This window comes from Hyperoodon ampullatus (genome assembly GCF_949752795.1).
Source record: "Hyperoodon ampullatus genome assembly, chromosome: 7".
NCBI lineage: Eukaryota > Metazoa > Chordata > Mammalia > Artiodactyla > Ziphiidae > Hyperoodon > Hyperoodon ampullatus.
The window spans coordinates 26,433,998-26,459,066 of NC_136920.1; the positions used below are offsets into that span (position 1 = coordinate 26,433,998).

General features: G+C 44.5%; 1 protein-coding gene across 3 annotated transcripts in view; it reads left to right on the forward strand.

The window, feature by feature from the left end:
* Positions 1-2,679: 2,679 nt before the first annotated feature.
* PAMR1 (peptidase domain containing associated with muscle regeneration 1) overlaps positions 2,680-25,069 on the forward strand; it is a gene marked incomplete at both ends in the record, with an annotated part of 72,633 nt that continues 50,243 nt past the window's right edge. For all 3 annotated transcript variants that reach the window (XM_079708205.1, XM_079708206.1, XM_079708207.1), the window contains one exon: positions 2,680-2,752. In XM_079708205.1, the coding sequence (XP_079564331.1) occupies positions 2,680-2,752 (73 nt within the window). The remainder of the gene's footprint in view (positions 2,753-25,069) is intronic.

Sequence of the window (25,069 nt, forward strand, 5' to 3'; positions counted from 1 at the left end):
TTAACTTCTTCCCTCCACCCCCTAGGTGTGCTGCCCTTTGGCATTCCCCCCGCCTTTTAAGGTTACTTTTGGTGCTTGTTTTAAACAAGTTTCACCTGGATAGACAAGTTGAGGGTGAGGGAGAAGGCCCATACCACGGGATGTCCTTGGGATCAGTCTCAGACTGATAATACAGACAATGATTTATATTTATGGAGCATTGAGAATGAGCTAGACCCTGTGCTAAGGGCTTTATGTATATAATCTCATTAAATTCTCCAAACAGTCTACAAAGTAGATTTGATTGTTATTTCCATGTGACAGATGAGAAAATTGAGATTCAGAGAGTTAGTAGTGAATCAAGGATTTGACTGCCGTTCACAATCTTTTGGCTGCAAAGGGCCCCAGAAGCAGGGCTGGGATTTAGGAATTTCTCCCTGAGAGGAGCACCTGTGTCAGGGCTCCTGCCCATTTAGTCTGTCCTGAGTCCTGGGATTCTACCTTCGCCAAGTTTCTCCCATAATTTTTCCCTTCAACTTCCACGGCTGGCTCCTTAGTCCAGGCATTACTCCATAGTCCCAGCTGTTCTCTCTAGGCGGGCCTTGGCCTCCTCCATCCCTCAGTCTGGACACCAGGGTGACTTTTCTTCCTGGGACTTGGCTTTGGGCCCAACACCCCCTTCTCCTAAACCATCAGAGCTGTAGAACCATCATTAACTGTAGAATAAAATCCAAAGACCATGACCACATGCTTTTTTCCTTGCTCTCTGCCATATCCAAGCTATACAGATTGTTTATCCTCTTGAGTTGGCTTTTGTTCTGAGGCATATATATAGAGAGATATAGATAGAGAGACAGATAGATCAAGATATATATATATATATATATATATATATATATATATATAACAGTTTTGATATATAGATCGAGATATATCTATATCTCGATCTATCTATCTATATATGAAAACTATTTAAAATTCATTTTAATGGTATACATTGCCATGGATCCTTTGGGGAAAAGGATAAATATAAATTATAAACATGCAAATACTCACTTACTTCCCAGTGGCTCTGGACAAACTCAGCCCTTTTTCTTAGAAAGACCTCCCCACTCCCTCCATGGATTGAGATCCTACTTCTCTCTTAGGTCCCAGATCAAGCTTCCCCAGCTCAGGGAAGCCTCCCAGTGCTCTGGGCCTGAATGATCACTCCTCTCAACTTTGGTTCTTCATCTGAAGATACAAACTGGGGCCAAGCATGGCTTGAAGCCCCAGTGCCTCCCTGAGTTAGACCTGGGTATAAGTCCTACTTTGCCACTTCCAGCCAAGTGACCTTGAACAAGTCATGTAATCTCTGAGTCTTGGTTTCTGTATCCATACTGTGTGGACAATGCCATCTACTGTACATGGTGACTATAATGGCTAAATAAAATGCTGTATACACAGCATTTTAAGAAGCAGTATGCCTGGTGGCTAGGACTATGGCTCTGGACCCAAGCTGCTTGGGTTCAAACCCTGGCTCTGCCACTTACTGCCTGACCTTGGATGAGCTATTGAACTCTCAAGGACTCAGTTTCCCTATCTGTAAGATGGAGATGACAGGTTTATTTATTTTTTAATTAATTAATTAATTAATTTTTGGCTATGCCTCATGGCAGGTGGGATCCTAGTTCCCCAACCAGGGATCGAACCTGCATCCCCTGCAGTGGAAGTGGGGAGTCTTAACCACTGGACTGCCAGGGAAGTCCCAGAGATGATAGGTTTATTTTGAGGAATAAATGAGTTAATACATGTAAGGTACTTAGATGCCTGACACAGAGAAACTGATAAAAAATGTCAGCTATTATCTTGTAAAGCATCCTTCCTCCTCACTTCAACATGTCATTTGCTATCTCTGTACCTAGACTGAACGTCCTCAGAACGGAGGCAATATCCTGTATGTTCTTTTATCCCTGAGCCCAATACCCTGCCTAGCATGTGTGCAGGGGCTTTTATCCTGCTGAACTTACCATAATGGGCGCCATGGGAAGACGAAGAATTTTCCCAGAAGCCTGTAAAGGCAAAGGATAAGATTTCCAAACTGTGATCACCTGGGGCAAATGCTCCAGGTAGGAAGGAGACTTGGGGATACAGGTGGAGGGGGAGGCAGGTTGGCTGCTTTTCTCCTCGAATCACCGGTGCGCCCCCTCCCCCTCGAAGGCAGGCTTTTAATCTAGCAGACTCAGTGTGCGCAGTGAAGGCAGGCAGTGGACCTTCCATCCCAGGCTCGGGGCGTGGGTGAGGGTGTTGGGGGCAGGTGCTTCAGGCCTCACCTGAGCGGCCCCCAGCCCCGTCTACCTCCGCTCCCATTCAGCGTACTGCGGGCTGCTCCCCTCCCCTCACCGCGCTGAGGGAGCCCAGCCTGACCTGGGCTGGCCTCCGTGCCCCGCAGCTTCCGTTCCAGCCACAGCCTGGGGCCTCTCCGCGCGGCCACACCTCCCCGGGCCCCGCAAGGGTTAAGGCAGCCGCGGAGAGGAGAGGTTTGGGCTGACGTCGCTCTGGCTGAAGGTGGTTCCCCTCGGATGAGGATGGGAGAGCCTGGCGAGCTGAAACCCGAGCTCCCGCGCGGCTGGGGCTTGGGGAGGTCCGTGTAAGAGCCGCCTGCCCGCCGGCCTCCCTCGGTCCCTCCCCGGCAGTCGCTCCGGGCACCACCGCGGAACGATGGAGCTGGGCTGGTGGCCGCAGCTGGGGCTCACTTTCCTGCAGCTGCTTCTCATCTCCTCCTTGCCAAGAGGTACTGTGGGTAGCATCAGGAGCCCCAGGAGGGGACTTTTCCCTCTTGGGGTTTGGTAGGGGGCAGGACTGGGGGGTCGCAGGAGATGGTGCTTGTGTGTATGTGGGTGGTGGCTGGGGGCGGGGGCTTCTTCTCAGTGATAATCTTGGGGGCTTGGCTGGTGATGCTGGAGTGTCTGTCTTTCTCCCTGAGAATGGGACACTGTTTTCTGTCATCCCAACTTGTGGGACTGAACTGCCTCATGAGGAGCACCAGCTTCAGTTTCATTTACTGGTTTTTTATTTTAGCTTCTTAAAGCACAAAATTACCTCCGGGAATCTACCCAGTGTCAGGTACCCCACCCCCTGACATGCAAAAGCTAAATTTCCCACTGGAAAAAGCCCCCTCAGAGGTGAGCTGGAAGGAAAGAGGAGGATGAGAGCAGGGCTTGCAGCGAGGGTGTCCCTCTGGGGCATCTTGCTTGGTGAAATCTTACAGTTACAACCCTTCAGAACAGATTCCCAGCAAGGGAGATGTACTCACTCAGCATATATACACTTCCTTTCTGATAAGAATGAGAAAGAAGAAGGAAAAGCCGAGGTGAAGAGTGCAAGTCGTTTCTGGGGAAGCACAGTGCTTGTTTAGAAAGAGCTGTGGCTTCTGTGTTTTTCACATGTCATTTTCTGAGCCACAAAACCCATGTCAGATGGGCTCCTGGGGCAAGTGAGGCTGAAACGAGACACAGAGGTCTTGGGAGCCTCTTGACCCAGCAGAAGCAAGGAGAGGGCAGGCTTGTCCTCTGATTGCTTCCAGGCAAGCAGGGAAGGAGGACTTCTTAGGATCATCTGTCCTATGGCTGGAGAGGCCAGGTGTCAGGAGGTAGGGAGAGACCTCAGGAGATAAGGACCAGTTGAAATGTACACACATGATAAAATAGGGCAGCTTTGCAGAGGAGCAGGGAGTGTGTGAGCTTTTGCTACTCTCCTTCTCTGGGGGTTACCTGTCACCTGTGCTGGTTACCTGTCACCTGTGCTCTACTTGAGAGGTGGATGCTCCATTGCTGCACATAGCTGGCAAGTGCCTGAGAGTGAAACAGAGTAAGTGGGAGTGGTGAGGGTGTAAAATGCAATCACCTACTGTAGAAGGGGAGCTGGACCATGGGGCATATCCCTTCATGATGAACAAAAAGCCACGATATAAAGAAAGAAAAACCCATTTTGGTGAATACTTCCCATCTACCTGTAGCCTGCCAGCCCCAGGTGAAATCTTCCTTGGTGATTTACTCTCAAGCTGGAGAGAGTGTTTCATTTGAATTTTGCCTCACTGGCATCTGGAATAGCCCAAAGACAAGAATGTAGGAAGAAGGAGCCCAGGAGGGGCAAGTCTGATAATCCATAAACCCAGACACTCGCCCCAGGGGGTAAGTTGGTGAATTTTCCTTAAGGCTCCTTCCTGTTCCACCTCTGCCTTTTGGAGCCGAACTTCCAGGGCATGGTGGCCCGAGCTCAACTACAGAGGGACCTGGTTCCTTCTGGAGCACCAGGGCTCCGAGGTCTAGTTTGCTCATCCCTGCATCAGCACGCCCCTGCTTCTTTTTTTCTAACGTGGCAGGTTAGATGGCTGAAACCCAGAAAAGTTAAAAACCAAAGCTCAGCTGCCCCTTTTCTCTTGCCCAGGATCCGAAAAACCCATTTTTTCCTGAACTGAGAATCTCTTTTACCTTTTGCTCTGGAAAAGCTTCAGGGAGGGTACGCGGCATCTGGGCAGCCGAGCTGCTGACTGAACCAGAGAGCAACTTCACGAGTCTAGCAAGGATATTTCATTGTTGAGCGTTCGCATTTAGAGGGAACACGGAGAGATGGAGTGGAGAAGGAAAATATTTCTTCAAGTCGTGAGTGAATGAGTCCACTCCCCGCTGGTGTTCTGAATCTGGCCCTGTCAAGGAAAGCTTAGCAGCATATTTCCTCTAATTAGTTTTCTAAAAAGAGCGTCTGATGAAATGTAAACATCCACGGGGATGGCACAGCAGACGGTTGTTGCTCATCAACTTGGGACACGTGTCTGAGGATGAAAATCCAAACATCGGGCCAAGTGATAACCCAATATAAACAGCATGTGAGGGGAGAAACCCAACTCCACTGACTTCACCAAATAGCAGTAGCTCTGCCAACAGGATTCTGCCTAAAAGGAGCAACTCATTTAAAAGATGTGACTCTGGGGAGTGAAACCTTAATATGAATAACTTCACAAGTGTTGCTTCCAACAGACATTAGCTGGTGGGGAATGAGCATCAAGGCAGCTGGGGAAGATAATCTGAAGCACAGATATTCAGTGGGCAGGAGAAGCCAACCGAGAAAGGGAATGTGGAAAGAGAGCAAGGGGGAAAGAGTGGCAAGAAAAATTAGATGTTGGTTTATAATGGGATGTGTTAGCAAATTCCAAGGAGACAGCTATGAAAATTGGGCCTTCTTGGCAGGGCTAGATTTCTGTGGGGACCATAAAGAGGGTGTTCCCCAGATATATATTCTGAGAACGCCTGGCTTCTCCACAGGGAAATAATTTGAGGGTGGGATCATTGGTTTAGGGAACTGGGAGTAACTGTAGAGATCATTTAGTTTGAGTACCTCAAATGCAGAGGACAAGGAGAGTAAACATCTGTGAGCATTTATGATGTGCCCAGTGTTTGAGCCAAAGCAGGGTAGGTGCTGTTTCCAGATAAAGTTTAGAGAGGGTCTGTAACCTGTCCAAAGATATACAGGCACAGTTGTAAAAAAGGTAAACGTTTGATCTAGCAATTCCACTTCTGGGTATATACACAAAATAAGTCAAAGCAGGAACTCCAGCAGATATTTGTACACCAGTGTCCACTGCAGCATTATTCCCAATAGCCAAAAGGTGGGAAAAACCCACGTGTTCATCAATGGATAAACAAAATGTGGTACGTACATATAGTGGAATATTATTCAGACTTAAAAAGGAGTGAAGTTCTGACACAGCCTACAACATGGATGAACCTTGAAAACATTATGCTAAGTGAAAGAAGCCAGACACAAAAGGACAAATCCTGTCTGATTCCATTTATATGAAGTACCTAGAGAAGTCAAATTCATAGAGGCAGAAAGTAGAACAGTGGTTACCAGGGGCTGTGGGGAGGAAAGATTGAGGAGTTAGTGTTTAGTGGGTGTAGAGTGTCACTGAGGGGTGACGGAAACATTCTGGAGACGTATAGTGGTGATGGTTACACAGGCCACTGAACTGTACACTTAAAAGTGATTAAAATGGTAAATTTATGTTATTTACATTTTGCTGTAATAATGATAAAAAAGAAAACGCAAGCAGGTTAGCGGAGCCTGGCGTGAGCCCAGACTGTTGAATTCCTGAGCTCAAGCTCATGTGGTACCTGGCTGACTTAAACTCACATACCTAACAGCATCATATACTGATACACATGTGATCATGGCATGGCTTCAGGACACACGTGGCGGGGGGAGGGTTCTTGCTAGCTCCAGTTTGGGTGGCACTCCTGCTCTTTTGGGGGTCACTTGGGCAAAGAGGGAGACTGTAGCACCGAAGGATTGGCAGCCTTCGGGTCAAAGGTCTGCAGAAGTAGCTAGTAGGATATGATGCTTAAAAATGTTTTGAACCTGAATGCTTTGAGGTAGGCTGGGTCCCCTCTCTGGCCTGACACCCTGCCTTCTCAATTCACACGTATGTTCTCTGCTAGTCTCTACTGGCATTTGCATTTTTGACCTCCATTCCTGGGAGGGGTGGGGTAGAAATGGAGAGTGAAAGAAAGTGGAAGGCTGTGTGCTGAAATGGGGGGAAGCACAAGTGAGAATTTCGTAGCAGACAGGGCTTTTAAAAGAAGGAACGTAAATATATTTTAACTTGTGTGTTTGTGGAATGTAATCTCAACTCTATGACCACCAACTCTTTGGTAAAATGTTCTACTCTCAAGAATGCCCTTGAGAGTGAGCTTTTGGTGGAAACTGAGGGTGAGGCTTGGTGTTATGTTTGGGTCAGTAAGCTAGGGACAAAGCACCTCTGGACCCAGAGGCAGATGTGACCTGGAGCATGTAAGCCCCTTAGAAATATCCAGAAGCCTTAGGGAGGGCTTTGGAATGCTCCTGGCAGGGACCATGGGTTTGACTTAAACTTATCTGCATCTGGGTTACCCTGGCTAGACAGCAATGGCTGAGATAATGGCGTCTCATGGCGTCTGGAGGACCTAATGACTGGCCTTAAGCCAGAAAATTATTTCCATCTGCCCTACTAGGGGTGGCCAATCCCGATGCATGAGAAAACCTCTCTACCTGCCTCCCCTGAGCCCAGCTCTAGACACTGCAATTGATCTGGGGTATGTGCAAATTGGGAAAAGTGCCATTTCAGTGATAAATGAGAGAAGGTGGTGCCCTGCTCTTCCCACGTGTGGGAGAACCTGTCACCCTCACCTTGTGGATACTTGAAAGTCATAGGAACCCAGATCCCTTTCCTCTTATTTTATTTTAAAGGGGAGGGAAAAGCAATGTTTACATTTTCTAATTCCTGAATTCCATGGCAGAGGACCCAGAGGGCAGCTGGAGCTTTGAAAGCTACCAGATCAGTGGCAGAAAGTCTATCAGAGTCCAAGCCTGGTCTATGTTTAAGGAGTTCTGTTCGTCAGTCATCATGAGATCTGGGCCAAAGCATTAGGTTTATAATGGAGAGAAAGAAGTAAAATGCAGGAAAAAAAATCAAACCTCATATCTATAAACAAAACCACTCACAGAAGGCAGAGAATTAGTGTTGGCTGGAGATATTCCACTCTCTTAACCAGTGGGACTTTCTACTACTCCCCGTGCACTGCCCAACCCACCAACAATGACTCCTTTCATTGTTCTCAGTTGTTATTTGTGATACAGACACAGAGCCCTTGTGGGCTGAGAGTGGAGTAGGTAGGGCTGCACATCAGATTCTTCACCGGTGATGGTGGAAACACCAGTGGTGGAAGCCTCCATGCCTAAGGGACCAGATCCCAAATGATCTACTGAGTCTGTGGTAAATACCAGGCACTCTCCTATATGCTTTACATGTATTTATTTAATCCTCACAACACATCTAGAAGCTAATTAGTAGTGTTATTATCCCTAGTTTACATAGGAGGGAACTGAGAGGTACAGTACTTGCCCAGGTCACAGAGCTGGACGTCCATGATTTGAACCCAGACAGCCTGACTCCGTTATGCATGCACTGAAACACTACACAACGCTGCCACAGTCAGCAGGGGGTCCAACTATGGTAGATCTGCTGGCCGAATCACAAAGACCATGGTGTTAGTAAAGAATTCTGGTTATCCCTTGGATATTCCAGGAGCTGAGAATGGCCTCAGGGAGGTCATGTGCTCACCACTGTGGGGGCAGAGTGGATGTGAGAGACAACGGAGAGACCTCAGCAGCCCCAGTGGGACCACATGGAAACCAAGAGGAGCCATTTTCTAAAGGAAACAGGAGTGTTAAGCAGATTGCAAACCCCGCCAGTTTCTGGGGTAGCTGTCCACAGGCTCACGCATCTCATTCTGATTAGATGTGGGAAGTGAGAATTTCTTTGTCCCATGGTCAGCCTTTATAATCAAAGTCATGTGTCTGCTTGTGGAGGGACAGAATTAAGGATGAGACATGCTTCAAGCCTGGCCTTGACACTGTGTAGCGCTTCTCCTTTATGGATTTATTCTGTCAAGATCGTCAATGTGTAAACTCTTAGGCTATGGAACAGGAGCAGCAGGCCTGGCATGAGTAAGGGGAAGCGTTTTCTCTTTCTTCTTTTTTTCGGCATAACACAGTTGATGGATATTGCAGGGGATGGAAATGTAGACTCCTTCCATTAATACTCAGGTGGGTTTTGAATGGGGATCAGCTGTCTACTAGACACTAATGTCTTGGGTCCTTTGTCAAATGGTTAAGCGAAGTGCCCCCCTCAGCTGAGCAGCAAATAAAGACACAAGTTTCTGTCACCCTTCTGCCTCTGGAGTTGGGGAAATGCCTTTGTTCCTGCAGTGTAAGCATCTTTCTCACTGCCCTCTCCGAGGCTCTGGCTGTCTCAGAGGGTTGAGTTAGTGCTTTGGCAGCCAGTGTCAATGTAAGTAGAAGTCTGGTCAGTTGGTTTGGTGATTGGAAACCCAGGGCTGCTGCTGCCAGAACAGAGTGAGGAACACATTCAGGCAACTTTAGCTCATGGGAAGATGCAGCAATTGTCCTCATCAGCTGAATTTATGATTGGTTACAATAAATTTCCAACCAGTTTTTAATGGAAAACCACTGTGCGAAGGAGGGATGTTGGCCTGCTTTGCTTCAAGTCAAATCATTTGAGGACTCTGAGGGACCAAGTTGTCAATGTTTTTCAAACCCAGTTCCATGTCCACTTACTTCATAGGACTCCTTTGAAGATGATCAATTAATCCCCTGCATCATGGGATCCCACCTTGGAAGTCAACAGTGATGGTAGAGAACACCTGAGATATCCCAGGACAAGTTGCCTGAGCTTAGCTTCCATCTGGTAGCATCTACTGTATTTTTCAATATACCACTTGGCTCACCTGGATACAAGCAGAAGGGAGGGCTTGCCTGGTATAAAGAATCTTTATTCTTGGTCTGGCTTTCTGCCTCCCAGTGGGTGATTGACTGCCTGCTTCTAAGTGATGTTCCGCCTCCTTTCTGTACAAGTCTGGCTCCCCCGGCCAATCAAAGGTAGAAAAGAACAAGTGAGCAGCGAAAGCCTTTATGGAAATGAGATGCAAACTGCAGTACACAAAGAGCAAAAAGTATTCAGCAGTAATGGACCCAATGGATTCCTTCTACTGTAAAATAGAGACCCCAAAATGTCATCGCAAGAGCCATTTCTTTTTTTTTTTTTTTTGCTGTACGCGGGCCTCTCACCGTTGTGGCCTCTCCCGTTGCGGAGCACAGGCTCCGGACGCACAGGCTCAGCGGCCATGTCTCATGGGCCCAGCCACTCCACGGCATGTGGGATCTTCCCAGACCGGGGCACGAACCCATGTCCCCTGCATCAGCAGGCGGACTCTCAACCACTGCGCCACCAGGGAAGCCCCGCAAGAGCCATTTCTAACATCAGTCTTTGACACAAATAACCTGACCCTGGAAATCACACATGCCTCATGTATCCACATTCATATATTTATTCAGCAGACTTTATCAAGCACCTACCAGGTGCCAGGTGTGATCCTAGGTGCTGGAGACAGGATGATGAATAAAAGGCCTTTTCCTTAAAGCACTTTCTTTCTTTTTTTTTTTTTAACATCTTTATTGGAGTAAAATTGCCTTACAATGGTGTGTTAATTTCTGCTTTATAACAAAGTGAATCAGCTATACATATACGTGTATCCCCATATCTCTTCCCTCTTGCGTCTCCCTCCCACCCTCCCTATCCCACCCCTCTAGGTGGTCACAAAGCACCGAGCTGATCTCCCTGTACTGTGCAGCTGCTTCCCACTAGCTATCTATTTTACATTTGGTAGTGTATATATATATGTCCGTGCCACTCTCTCACTTCGTCCCAGCTTACCCTTCCCCCTTCCCGTGTCCCCAAGTCCATTCTCTACGTCTGCATCTTTATTCCTGCCCTGCCCCTAGGTTCTTCAAACCTTTTTGTTTTTTGTGTTTTTAGATTCCATATATATGTGTTAGCATACGGTATTTGTTTTTCTCTTTCTGAATTACTTCACTCTGTATGACAGTCTCTAGGTCCATCCACCTCACTGCAAATAACTCAATTTCGTTTCTTATTATGGCTAAGTAGTATTCCATTGTATATACGTAAGGCACTTTCTTTAAGGTTGAAACAGCTTATGGTCCAGCCTGGTATTTTCCAAAGTAGGTTTCATGGAATACTAATCCTAAAGGATATTCAGCAGAAGTAAACAAAACCTAGGACGTCATGATGGAATTAGCTTGGGGGATGTGGGAATTAACTATGTGCAAAGAATATTATAGACTTGGCAAAGCCCTACAATAAAGAAAGCTGTTATTAGCATTTACAAAGTTGTTTGGCCACAGAACCTTTATTCACATAATACCTTATACCATCCAGTGGAACTAGTGCTCTAGCATTTGGAAAACTCAGGTCTCTTGCCCATAATGAATAAAACATTGAAGAATATCTTCACCATTATAGAGGATGGGGTAAGAAGGGAATTTGAAAATCTACAAAACATGAGCTTTTCTTCAGACTTCTGCTGAGAGATGGACGGGAAGTCTGATGTCCTAGTCCCTTCACACTTGTTGAGATGTTGAAAGAACTGTGGAGGTGATCCCGACTACATTGCTGTAAGAAAAGTCCTCACCAGCATCGACCTGCATAGTTCACCAAGAAAACTCATTTCTTGTCTATAAGTTGTTTAAAGTAATGTGGTTGCCCTGGGATCACTGGTCAAACTGAGGTGTGGGTCTGAGTAACGCACACCTATGACGATGTGGCAGTTCTGGGGAGCGATAAGAGCTGTGACTTGACTTCCCGACTACATTGTATCCTTGGTGACAGTCACACTGTCTCCTCTTCAAAAATAAGGAGAATATGGGACTTCCCTGGAGGCACAGTGCTTAAGAATCCACCTGCCAATGCAGGGGTCAGGGTTCGAGCCCCGGTCTGGGAAGATCCCACATGCTGCGGAGCAACTAAGCCCGTGCGCCACAACTACTGAGCCTGCACTCTAGAGCACACAAGCCGCAACTACTGAAGCCTGCGCGCCTAGAGCCTGTGCACCGCAACGAAGAGTAGCCCCCGCTCACCGCAACTAGAGAAAGCCTGCGTGCAGCAACGAAGACCCAACGCAGCCAAAAATAAAATAAATTTTAAAAAAATTAAAAAAAAAACAATACAGAGAATATTTGGGCATCCTTCTAGTCCCTGGGGGCACTGAGTCCACGGTCTGTTCATTACCAATTAACCTCTCCCTTCCCCCCTCTAACACATGCAGGTTTGTCTCCATTGTTTTTTTATTTACCCCCCTGTCTGCCAGTTCTAGTATAGCTACCATGACCCTGATTTGCACAACCTGGAAGTGGTCTGGGCTGTTTACACTGGGGCTGTATCCCATAGAGACAGAATGTGAGTTTGAGCTGTTCATCAACTCCTTGTTTGCTGTTTCTGGGAACAGCTTTCTTCCTGCCTTTCCTAAATATTGTTCTTGTTGTCACGCGACACGGCTTCTCCCTTGCCCCTAGCATTGCCTGCCTCCTCTCTCTGCCCAGACTTGCTTCAGAACAGTGGCAATGGATAAGGAATAAAACCAGCTGTTCCTTTTAAGGGCTTCCTGCCTAAGCAGACTTGAGTAACCATATCCTTCTCAGCAAAGATTCAGCCCTTGCTTGCCATATTTATGGATTTCATTTTTGATATAGACATCTTAGTATAGATATGTTCAAGTTTGAATACACATGTACACAGAAAAATAAAAGTGTAGATATGGTTATGTGTATACTTATGTGTGTATATGTATGGATATGTATAAACATAGGGTGTAGAGTATTATGGTTTAAAATATGGGCCAGGTTTGAATCTTGCCTCCGTCATTTATGGCTGGTTTTCTTGGCAGGTTACTTAACCTCTTTAATGTGGCTGTACCACCTCTTAGCCTGTACACTGAGGATAAGAGTGTCTTTTTTTTTTTTTTTTTTTTTTGTTTGCGGTACGTGGGCCTCTCACTGTTGTGGCCTCTCCAGTTGCGGAGCACAGGCTCTGGACGCGCAGGCTCAGCGGCCATGGCTCACGGGCCCAGCCGCTCCGTGGCATGTGGGATCCTCCTGGACTGGGGCACGAACCCGTGTCCCCTGCATCGGCAGGTGGACTCTCAACCACTGCGCCACCAGGGAAGCCCCTGTAATAATAGTGTCTTTATATAGGTTTATTGCAGGTGTTAAATGAGATAACCTATTTATTTATTTACTTACGTATTTATTTAATTTTAAATTTTTATTGGGGTATAGTTGATTTATAATGTTGTGTTAGTTTCAAGTGTACAGCAAAGTGAATCTGTTATACATATACATATATCAACTCTTTTTAAGATTCTTTTCCCAAATAGGCCATTACAGAGTATTGAGTAGAGTTCCCTGTGCTGTACAGTGGTTCTTATTAGTTATCTGTTTTATACATAGTCGTGTGTATACGTCAATCCCAATCTTGCAATTTATCCCTCCCCCTCTTTACCCCTGATCACCATAAGTTTATTTTCTACATCTATAAGTCTCTTCCTGTTTTGTAGGTAAGTTCATTTGTAGCCTTTTTTTTTTTTTTAGATTCCACTTATAAGTGATCTCATATGATATGTCTTTCTCTGTCTGACTGACTTCACTCAGTATGACAATCTCTAGGTGGTCCAGTGGTTAAGACTTCACGCTTTCACTGCAAGGGCACAGGTTCAATCCCTGGTCGGGGAACTAAGATCCTGTATGCTGCGTGGCATGGCCAAAAAAAAAAAAAAGTAACCTATTTAAAATAGTATAATGCTTTGCAAAAAGGGAGCACTCAGGAAGTTAAAGTCATCTTCTATTCCTCTCCTTTCTGCTATATTTCCCACTAGCACATGTTTCACAAGGAATTAAGAAGGAAAAATACTGGGTGTTCTATCTATAGTAGGATGGAAGTTACATGGTCTTCTTGAGGCCCACTCCACCTTGGTCCACAGTCCTATGCTATTCATGTGTTACTCTGTGTCAGGGAAAAAATATTCCTAAAGATTCACCATATGTTTATTTCTTTGAGACTTGCTGTCTCCCCTTGCTTTTATCATGCATCTGCCTTCCAGCCTTAGGGTGAAATGCCTTCCACATGCTGTGCCTAAGTTTGTCCATGTTTGAAATATGGCTGGTGGTAGATTCTTGCAGGGGTTTGAGGGGATGGTGTCTTTCAGAGTAGGTGATTCTGGGTCAATGATGTCTCCCAAACATGAGATGTTGCTCATGACCATCTGTTGTGATTCAAGGGTAGAGCCAGCCAGGAATCCTCAGGCAAAAAGAAGTTCCCCTTCATCTTGTTCTAGCTTGCAGAACTGGAGAAGGCAATTCTAATGAGGGCTAGCCTGCATGAAGCTGCCGCCAGCTTAGGGCTTAGTGAACCATAGGACATGCCATTGTAAACGCATCACCCTCGCTCAAACTGACATCTGCTCTTGGCCATGTGCCTTTGGTAGAAGGAAAATCTGGCTTCTGCCTGGCATCAGTGAACCTGGATGTGAAGACAGTAACACTTACTCTGGAAGCTCTTGGCAATGGGGCGGGTGTGGTTGACCAAGACCCCCTTATAGCCCTGACACACTCTGACTCAGAAAGAAGGTTTTAAAAGTGTTGAGGATTGAGGAGCAGGCGGGATCATTTGTAGAATTCTTAGGTCTGGGGAAATCCAGATTGGATTTTTAGGGTATAGCTTAAGTTTTATTGTTTTTAACTTAGACATTCTAATACTTTGCTTGGATATAATATTTGCTGAGTTCTATTGCCAAGTACATTTAGATGCATTATTAAATTATATTTTTAGTACTCAATGCTAATAAAAAAATAAGATCTATTCAGCTCATATTCCAGTGTTTGAAATAACCCAGAAGCAGCCGCCCTTCAAGGACTTCCAGCACAGTTGTTGAGGATAATGGCAGCTTGGGGCTCTTCCAAGATGCTAGAGTTTGAGTTTTGTTCCCTTTGCCTATAGATGTAGAATTTCTATTTCTGGAAGACAAGCAGCAGGAGGTGAGGTATGTCCTAGTTAAAAAGGTGTCTGAAGAGGAGGTATTAGAAAAAAGAGATCAGGAAATCTAGAAGCAAGGGGGAGGAACCCAGAATACCATGATATAAGCAAGAACGAACTGCTTGAAAATGCCATGTATGTGTGGGCCTCTGGAGGAGACATTATTACTCACCCCCTTTGCTCCCTTAGCCATCTGTGTTTTAGCTACACGTGATGGTTTTTAAAAAAAATTTTATTGGAGTATAGTTGATTTACAATGTTGTGTTAGTTTCAGGTGTATAGCAAAGGGAATCATATATATATATATATATATATATATATATATATATATATATATATATATATATATATAATCTCTATTCTTTTTCAGATTCTTTTCCCATATAGGTTATTACAGAATATTGAGTAGAGTTCCCTGTGCTATACTGTAGGTTCCTGTTGGTTATCTATTTTATACATAGTAGTGTGTATATGTTAATCCCAATCTCCTAATTTATCACTTCCCCCCACGTTTCCCCTTTGGTAACCATAAGTTTGATTTTGAGATCTGTGAGTCTGTTTCTGTTTTGTAAAAAAGTTCATTTGTATCATTTTTATTAGATTCCACATATAAGTGGTATCGTATGATATTTGTCTTTGTCTGACTTCACTTAGTATGATAATCTCTAGGTCCATCCATGTTGCTGTAAATGGCATTACTTCATTCCTTTTTATGGATGAGTAGTATTCCATTGTATATATGTACCACATCTTCTTTATCCATTGATGGTTTTTTATTCTACAGAGAATAATGGTAATATCTCAACAAACATACGATTTTTCTTCGAAAGTGCTTTATGCTCATTGCCTCTTTAACTGCAGTGACGTTAACAACCCTATCAACCTACATCCATTCTCTTGAGGTTTGTGGGAAATGCCACAGCAAGGTGTCTTGTCTATGATTGTCCAGCAGCATACAAGAGGGACAGATTTGGTATTAAAATTTGGGTGGTCTGATTACCAAGTGTGTTCATTTCACCAATGCTGCATTCTTAATCTGTAAAGTCAAAGTTGTGAACTCTCTAGAATCAAAATACTGTTTTGGAAAGAATAAGACTTTGGCCCCAGAAAGAGCTGGCTTCTAATCTTTCTTCTTTCACCTGAAAGCTGTGCCACCTGGGACAATTTATTTACCCTCTCTGTTCCTCAGTTTCCTCATCTGTTAAATGAAAAAAATGATACTTCCTTTGAAGGGTGGCTCTGAGGATTCAGTGAGCTGGTATGTTTGAAAGGTTCAGCTCCGTTTCCGTGGGGGCTGGGACCCAGGGAGAGAGGAGAATGAACGAGGAGCGACAGTGCCGGGCAGAGGGAAGAGGGGAAGGAAGTGAAAAACTGATTTTTGCTTCCCTACCCCTCCCCAATGTACTAGTGTCAACACACTAGATTTCTAGGGAATCCATTGTAAGTTTTATCACTGCTGATACCCAAAAGGGGGTGATGGAGGCGTTGACTTTCCATCTATCATTACCTCGTTAACAAGAGGAGCTGTGAGCAGGGAAAGACCAAGGTCACTGAAGTTGGGAATCCAGCCATGGGACTGAGGGTCATGGTGATGGGATGGTTCTCAAAGGCACAGGAGGAGATATTGAGTCACCAAGGGCCCCAGTAACCATTCCATCACCCCTGACTCACAGCATTTCTGTCTGGGATTTGCCTGGCATCTGTCATTGGCCGCATGGAGTGGGTGGTCAGACCTTCAGGTGGTTAGGAATGTTGTGTGTTAGAAATCAATACAGGGAGTTCAGACAGCACGAGAGGAGGCGGGGGAATGAGTGGGGATGAGAGCGGAGCCCAAGCTGCCTAGCTGCAGGACTCTCTGATTCCTACATCTTTTTTCTCCCTCTGGTCTTAGATGGTTTATAAAATGCAGGACAATAAAACACTCAGTAGAAATTTTCATTAAATGTGGTTAGAGGGGAGGTCTGTGGGGTTTTTGGTGGATGCAAAGGCAGACCCTAACATCACAGAGGAGCGGGCGCATGATGAAAACGCCTTTCTTTGCAACCTGCTGGGGTGGCCTGTGGTCTGACAACTGACATTTCCACCGTATGTGGAACAGTCTGACTCATGTTTTCATCATGAATTCTCTGACCTTTTTCAGATTTACCTTAACAACTATCATGTCAACATATTTCCTTAAAACCTAGTGTTGAAAGCTTGCCACTTGGAGACGATGCTAAGGAGACACAATTGCTCCCTCTGCCATTCTGTGGAATCAAGCCCCTGCTGTTTGAGGGATTAAGTGTTCTCCATCTCGTCAGCAGTAGAAATACATCAGTGTTGGAGAGCCTTAAAGCAAGCTGCCTGGCTGATGGGGGGCTGTGAAAATAATGCTGATGGCCATGTTGACAGCCAACTCTCTCTCACTCATTTGTTCATCTGTTCACCACATCTATGAAAGCCAAACCTGTGCCAATCGGTCAGCATTGTTTTCATTGCCTTGGTATTTGCATGGATAAAACAGGACTGAGCGGTTAAGTGTCTTACGTTTTCCAACGTGAATTCAGGAAAAACCAGAGCTGGACCAATATAACTGAACTCTTCACTCTGGATAGGAGATAACAGGATGGCTGCCCCAAGCGTGGCAGCTGAGGAAGGGCTTGGGCAAAGTCTATGATACCAAAGTACTCTGCATCTCTTTTTTTATTTGTTTACCCTGATTTTAAAAAGAGGGGAGAGAAGCAGTTGCACATATAGGATAATGATGCAGCCGTTTAAAATCACTTTTGAAGATTACTCAAGGTCAAGAGAAAATGTGATTAAAGTAAAGAAGAAGAGTAGTTTCTTTTCTTTTAAAAAATATTTATTTATTTATTTGGCTGCACCGGGTCTTAATTGCAGCACGTGGGATCTTTGTTGCCACGAGTGGGATCTTTAGTTGGGACATGTGGAATCTAGTTCCCTGAGCAGGGGTTGAACCCGGGCTCCCTGAATTGGGAGTGTGGAGTCTTAACTGCTGGACCACCAGGGAAGTCCCGAAGCAGCGCAGTTTCTTTCTTTTTTTAATATCTTTATTGGAGTATAGTTGCTTTACAATGTTGTGTTAGTTTCTGCTGTATGACAAAGTGAATCAGCTATACGTATGCATATATCCCCATATCCCCTCCCTCTTGCATCTCCCTCCCACCCTCCCTATCCCACCCCTCTAGGTGGTCACAAAGCACCGAGCTGATAAAACATAATAATAATAATAATAGGTTACCAGCTTTGAGAGGTAAGAAGATAATCTACACATCTAGCATTTTCTACATGTGGATATGTATGTCCACTGAAAGAAAACAATTGAAAGATAGACAATATAATATTAAGGTTATTTCTGAATACTTCTTACTCCTTTATGTATGATCTTATTATTTGAAGCTTTCACAAGGAATCTTTTACATTAAAATATGGAGTGTTTTATATAGAAAAAAATAAATATTTTGTCCAATGGAAGAGTTAGAGATGAATGAATGCATATGGTGCCTGAAACTTTGTAAGTTCAATTTTGCTATGTGATTATGGGCATGTGCTTGACCTTTTGGTGCCTTGATTGATCCCAAAGTGGTGCTCTATGAGTTCTTGGTGCTTAATTTGTGCTTATTTCCTGGGAAGCACTGACAGGATAAAACTCATTTGCAGCTTAATAACTCTTTGTTCTCAAACATGGAAGGCAAAGTAACAGTTGCACAACTACAGCAGCCCCTGAAACTAGAGGTTGTCCTGGGCTGTTTCCAGGCTAAGGAAGCAGCAGGCTGTTCACCCCCTCCCTAAACCTGGAATTCTATGGGCCTCCCTTCCCACTCAGAATTCCCTAAAAAACGTCTTTGGCATTTCTCTTTGCTTCTTCCCTACTTAGCTCTTTTCATCACTGGTAAAGAGAAGAGGTTAGAGTAGCTTATTTTAGATTACAAGAAAATGTATTACCTACCTCACTGGGTCATCTTGAAAATTAAATTGCATAAACAATATAAAAGCCCTTTAGCTAAACAAATGCTAACGTGATTTAGCATGCATATAGGAAAACATTCAGTAACTTCTCCTGCTGTTGGTATTTCTTTAAATCCTAGTTTCTGGAACTGACCTTTAGCATCATATTGAAATCGCCTGAAATTTGTACAGCTGAAGCCAAATGACCAATGTGCCCTTTGTCCATTTAATTCTGATAAATGGAGAAGGAAAAGTCCAGGAGATCACTTTTCTCTGCTTATTGTATTTTCAAACCTCTTCAGCTGATCAACTTTAAATATTTCTCATAGAATATTTCACTTACCTGTTTGTTTCTCACATGTATGGTTTTTTGGGGTTTTTTTGCGGTACGCGGGCCTCTCACTTTTGTGGCCTCTCCCGTTGCGGAGCACAGGCTCCGGACGCGCAGTCTCAGCGGCCATGGCTCACGGGCCTAGCCGCTCCGCGGCATGTAGGATCTTCCCGGACCGGGGCACGAACCCGTGTCCCCCACATCAGCAGGCGGACTCTCAACCACTGTGCCACCAGGGAAGCCCCTTCTTTCGACTTTTAAATTAACTTTTTTTTTTTTTCTTGTGGCATCTTTGGTTTGGTATCAGGGTAATGCTGGCCTCATAAAATGAGTTTGGAAGTGTTCCTTCCTCTTCTGTTTTTTAGAAGAGTTTGAGAAGGATTGTTATTAATTCTTCTTTAAATGTTTGATAGAATTCACCAGTGAAGCCATCTGGTTCTGGACTTTTGTTTGTTGGGAGATTTTTTTTTTTTTTTTTTTTTTGCGGTACGCGGGCCTCTCGCTGTTGTGGCCTCTCCCGTTGTGGAGCACAGGCTCCAGACGCGCAGGCTCAGCGACCATGGCTCACGGGCCTAGCCGCTCTGCGGCATGTGGGATCCTCCCGGACCGGGGCACAAACCCCTGTCCCCTGCATCAGCAGGCAGACTCTCAACCACTGCGCCACCAGGGGAGCCCACATGTATGTTTTGGGGACACTTTCCTGTCTCTGTTCCAGTGAGGGGAGAAGGAAGAGTGATGGATTTACCAGACCAGAGGAGCCGAGTCAACAGAAGCATTAAAACCTTCCCCTCCTCCATCACTTCCATATTCCTGAGAAGTGGTCTTATCTTGGCAAATAGATTTTTATTTGTGATTTTACTTAAACCCCCTTAACCCTGCGAGTCCTGTAGATTTGGTGCTAATGTCCCTGCATGACCATCCATTTGTTCTCATAGCATCCTACATGTCCTCATCACAATGAGTGATCGTGTGTTTGTGGGATCCTTTATCCAATGTCTACTCCTCTACAAAACTGTGAGTTCCATGGGGCCGGTAATGGTGTCTGTTCTCTCCATTGTATCCCAGTACCCAGCCTCCTACCTGGGATGTAGCAGACACTCAATAAATACTTGTGGGATGAAACAATGAATTCATCAGTTCACCCACACCCTTAGCACTGTGCTCAGTGGGAAAGCTGAGGACCAGAGTGGTTAAATGACTGGCTGTGGGTTAACCTTTCTTTTGAGAAGACACAGATTGTTAATTCCCTGTGGATACTGTAACATATTACCACAGACTTAGTGACTTAAAACAGTGCAAGTGTATTTTTGTACCATTCTGGAGCTCAGGGGTCTGAAATGAGTCTTAGGAAGCCAAAATCTAGGTGATGGCAGGCCTGTGTTCCTTCAGGATGCCCTAAGGGAGAATCTGTTTCCTTGCCTCATTCAGCTTCTAGAGGCTGCCTGCATTCTTTGGATTGTGGTCCCTTCTTCCATCTTGAAAACACATCACTCCTGTCTGTCCAGTGCTTCTGTCCTCACACCTCTGTTTCTGACCCTAACCCTCCTGCCTCCCTCTTATAAGGATCCTTGGGATTATATTGGTCCCACCTGGACGAGCCAGCATTCTCTACCCATTTCAAGAACCTTAAATTAGTCACATCTGCAAAATTCCTTTTGTCCTGTAAGGTAACATTTTCATGGGTCCTGGAGGTTAGGATATGGACATCTTTGGGGCTACCACACAGAGTCCTTGGAAAGGAGCCAGCTGGCTGACTTGGCAGACAGCATAGAAATGGGTTTCCCTGGGATCATTCCCTTCAGCTAAGATGATACAATACTCTGGACCTTACCTATAAAATTATTGTAATGCGTTAGGGAGGGCAGAGGTGGGTTTGCTCATTGAAATAAAGAGAAATGCCATTGAAGGCATTTTAGGGAATTCATTTCCCAGGTAAAGGGAGGCCCTCAGTATTCCATGGCTGGGCCAGACGTGGACTAGTCAGCTGCTTAGGGAGAACACGCTTTGCCCTCTACTGGAGTGGAGCAGACCTTACTTGGCTTCCCATATTTTATTACAAGGCTTATAAAAGCTGCAAACAACGTTTATTCTGTTGGTGTCCCCCAAGAGTCATTAGTACTTGTAAATTCTTAGAAAACCTAGAAGGATGGAGTGCTTGCCCTCGGGTGGGCAGGGGGAAGGGTAAGACATGAGCCACACCCCACAGGCATATTAGATGTTAAGAGAGTGGAGAAACCATACAGCTGGACAAGGCAGGGGCTGGCGCCAAGGAATGGAGACCCAAGTTGGGTAACCTGGACCAACTGTTCTAGACCCTTCACCATGGGAGGGGAAGTGCCCCAGTTCTGATATCAGCAAATTATGGGGCGGAGCCAGCTCTCCTGGCTCAGCTCCGAGCTGGACCACTGGATGGAAATATTTGACTGTTGAAGGGAGGGTAGCTCTAGAGTGGAGGCTGGTTCTTTCAACAAGTATTTATCCAGCACCTCTTACATTTCAGGCCCTTCCCTAGCTGCGGTGAACAAGTTAGGTATTGTTCCTACCAGCTTATGGTCACGTAAGGGAGACATGATATGCAAGTAAATGGAAACATAGAAAGGGATTATAAATTGTGGTAAGGGCGATGAAAGGAAACAACTGGGATGCCGTGATAGAGAACACTATGGACGGAGGGGCAGAGGCACGACCTTCAGATGAGAAAGTCAGCGAGGACCGTTCTGAACACGTGTCATTTACACTAAGGCCCAACGTTTTGACAGAGGCAGTGGGGAAAGCAAATGTGAAGGCCCTGGGATAAGCAAGACCTTGATGGTTTTGAGAAATAAAAGGTGGGAAAGAGTGCCAAGGAAAGGTTGCGGGGCTCAGGAGAGAGCAGCTCTCAAAGGCCTTGGGGGCCGTAGCAGAGCATTTAGGGTTTGCTCCAAATGCAGTGGGGAAACAACCTAAGCATTTAATTAATTTATTTATTTTTAATTTATTTGGTTGCACCAGGTCTTAGTTTTGTCAGGCAGGCTCCTTAGTTGCAGCTCGCAGGCTCCTTAGTTACAGCTCGCTGGCTCCTTAGTTGTGGCATGTGAAGTCTTAGTTGCAGTGTGCATGTGGGATCTAATTCCCCGACCAGGGATCGAACCCAGGCCCCCTGCATTGGGAGTGTGGAGTCTTCTTAACCACTGCGCCACCAGGAAAGTCCCAACATGAGCATTTTATGTAAGGAGTTGATATGTGGTACATTCAAAAACTTAGATCCTTGAGAAATATGGATGTCAATAGTGTTTTTCTTCTTAAGCTACTAGTTATCGAATGTTCATTATATACTGGGCACTGTGTTAAGCTCTTTATATACATAATCTTATCTAGTCCTTTCAGCTGGCTTCTGAGTTAGATAAAATGTACTCATTTCATTGGATGATAAACTGAGACTGAGTGAGTAAAGTAACTTAGCCAAGGTCATATACCCAGTAAGTAGCAAAGGTGGGATTCCAAACCCAGGTCTGTCTGACTCCAATGCTTAAGCCTTTAAACACTTTTTTTCCTCTCACTAGTTTTTTAATATTAAAAAAATATGATAAAAATAACATAAAATTTTCTACATTAGTCATTTTAAGTATACAGTTCAGTGGCACAATATTTGTCCTTCTGTGTCTGGCTTCTTTTACTTAGCATGTTTGCAAGGTTCATCCATACTGTAATTGGTATCAGCATCGTGTTCTTTTCCATGGCTGAATAATATTCCACATTCAGAATAATATTTTATGCATATACCATGTTTTGCTTATTCACTCGTCTCTTGATGGACATTTGGGTTGTTTCTACCTTTTGGCTGCTGTGAATAATGCTGAAGTGAGCACTGGTATATAAGTATCTGTTTGAGTTTCTGTTTTTGATTTTTGGGGTATATGCTTGGGAGTAGAATTGCTGGGTCATAAAATAATGCAATGTTTAGCTTTTGAAGGAACTGCCAAACTGGTTTCTACAGAAGTTGCCTCATTTTACATTCCCCTGAGCAATATACAAGGGCTCCAGTTTCTCTACATCTTTGTCAATACTTGTTATTTTCCTTTTTTTTTTTCTTCTTTTTTTGGATTATAGCCATCCTAGTACGTGTAAGGTGTTGTCTTGTTGTGGCTTTGATTTTCAATTCTCTAATGACTTGTGATGCTGAGCATCTTTTCATGTGTTTATTGGCCGTTTGTATATCTTCTTTGGAGAAGTGTCAGTTCATGTCATTTGCCCTTTTTAAAATTGGGCTGTTTGTCTTTTTGTGGTTGAGTTGTAGGGGTCGTTTACATATTCTGGATATTAAATCCTTATCAGACATATGATTTGCAAAATTTCCCCCCATTTTGTAGGTTGTCCTTTCACTTTCCTTTGTTGCACAAAAGTTTTTAATTTTGATGAATCCAATTTATCTGTTTTTCTTTTGTCATTTTTGGTGTCACATCTAAATCCAAGATCATAACCAATCTAAGATCATGGAGATTTACTCCTATGTTTTCTTCTACTTTCTTTTACTCTTAACCATTAAGTTCTCTTCTAGATTTTTTAAAAATACATTTATTTATTTGTTTTTGGCTGCATTGGGTCTGTTGCTCGGTGCAGGCTTTCTCTAGTTGTTGTGAGCGGGGGCTACTCTTCGTTGCGGTGCATGGGCTTCTCATTGCAGTGGCTTCTCTTGTTGCGGAGTGCGGGCTCTAGGTGCACGTGCTTCAGTAGTTGTGGCGTGTGGGCTCAGTAGTTCTGGCCCTCAGGCTCTAGAATGCAGGCTCAGTAGTTGTGGTACACGGACTTAGTCGCTCTGCGGCATGTGGGATCTTCCCGGACCAGGGATCAAACCCGTGTCCCCTGCGTTGGCAGGCGGATTCTTAACCAGTGCACCACCAGGGAAGTCCTCGCTTCTAGATTTTAGAAGTTATTCATCTCATCCAGCCAAGTTAGAAACATGAGAAGCTCAGCTAAGTAAGTCCTGGTGTCTGTCCTGGAGGGGCTCACAGAATAGAATGGGAAACAAAATCTCAGTAGTGACAATATCATGGTGGTCTATGCTGGTTGTTCCCAAATGCCAGTGTGAGGATCTTTGCTGCCCCACCAATGTTTGTAGAAAAGAAAAGAGGAATTTTTTCATAAAACTACATGTATTCAATCTAAGGAACTGTCCCTTATTATGCAAGTGGTTCCTTTCTATGATGCTAGAATGTTCTTATGACAGAAGGCTGAGAGAAGATGGTGAGAGTTTCTTTACATTGGTCGACTTGGCAAATTGAGAATGAACAGTTCTGTGTCAGGCTTCCAAATTTAGGGGAGGAAAACAGAAAAGTAAACTATGAAATTCAAGAGGTTAGAAGCCACCGCAGATATTAGGGTTGGTTTATATGGGCCTACAAGGCATGTTGGGGATCCCTCCCTGGGGTTTTTAGGGAAGCCTGATTCATTTTCTTCCTCAAATATCTGACCTATTTCTGCTTCAATCGTCATCTTTGTGCAAAATTTTTAGGAATAGAGAGTTGGGGCAGGGAGAAGAGCAAATCAAAGCTAGGTCTGTTTCTTAGCCTGGATTCCTCTGGGCAGCCTCCGACTGATTCCTTTTATAGTTTTTGCCAAATGATTTTTCTTTTTCATTACCTAAGGTATATTTTTAAAAAGACAGACAGAAAGAAATTCCACCCAGAAAGGAATACTTTTTTTCTCATGGGAAAGAATGCTCAGTTGTTTTTAGGGACTGAATGAAGTTCTGCCAATGAGTTCACTCTTGTAAAACGTTGAAATTCTCCCAAACATACTAATTAAGATGGCTTTTGTCTTTTCTGTTGGTTTTAGCTTTGAAGATACCGTAAAAATGGCATGTTGCAAAATCGAGGAGCCAGGTTTGGAGGAAATGATGTGGTTCCTACTTGGCATTCAGCCTTGCACTTGATAGACCTAGTCTAGAAAGTGGTCACCAAACTTTTTTGATGGCCCAGGTGCCTGGGCTGCACTTTACAGTTGTGCAGTTTAATGGTTCCTTCTGGAATTGCACAGTGCACAACCTGTGTAGCTGTAAGCCTTGGCCTGATGTGCCCCGGCAAAAACAGAAATTAGCACAGACACTCAGGAAATGTATGCTTGTTTATAAGTTATTTATGTGTATGTGTATCAATCCACTTAGATTATATGTTGATAAAACATGATTTCTTTTTTTGATTAAAAAATAAAAATGAATAGCAGTTTTAAAAAATTTCATCTGTGCCCCAGTGGATTTTTTTTTTTTTTTTTTTTTTTTTTTGCCGTACGCGGGCCTCTCACTGTTGTGGCCTCTCCCTTTGCGGAGCACAGGCTCCGGACGCGCAGGCTTA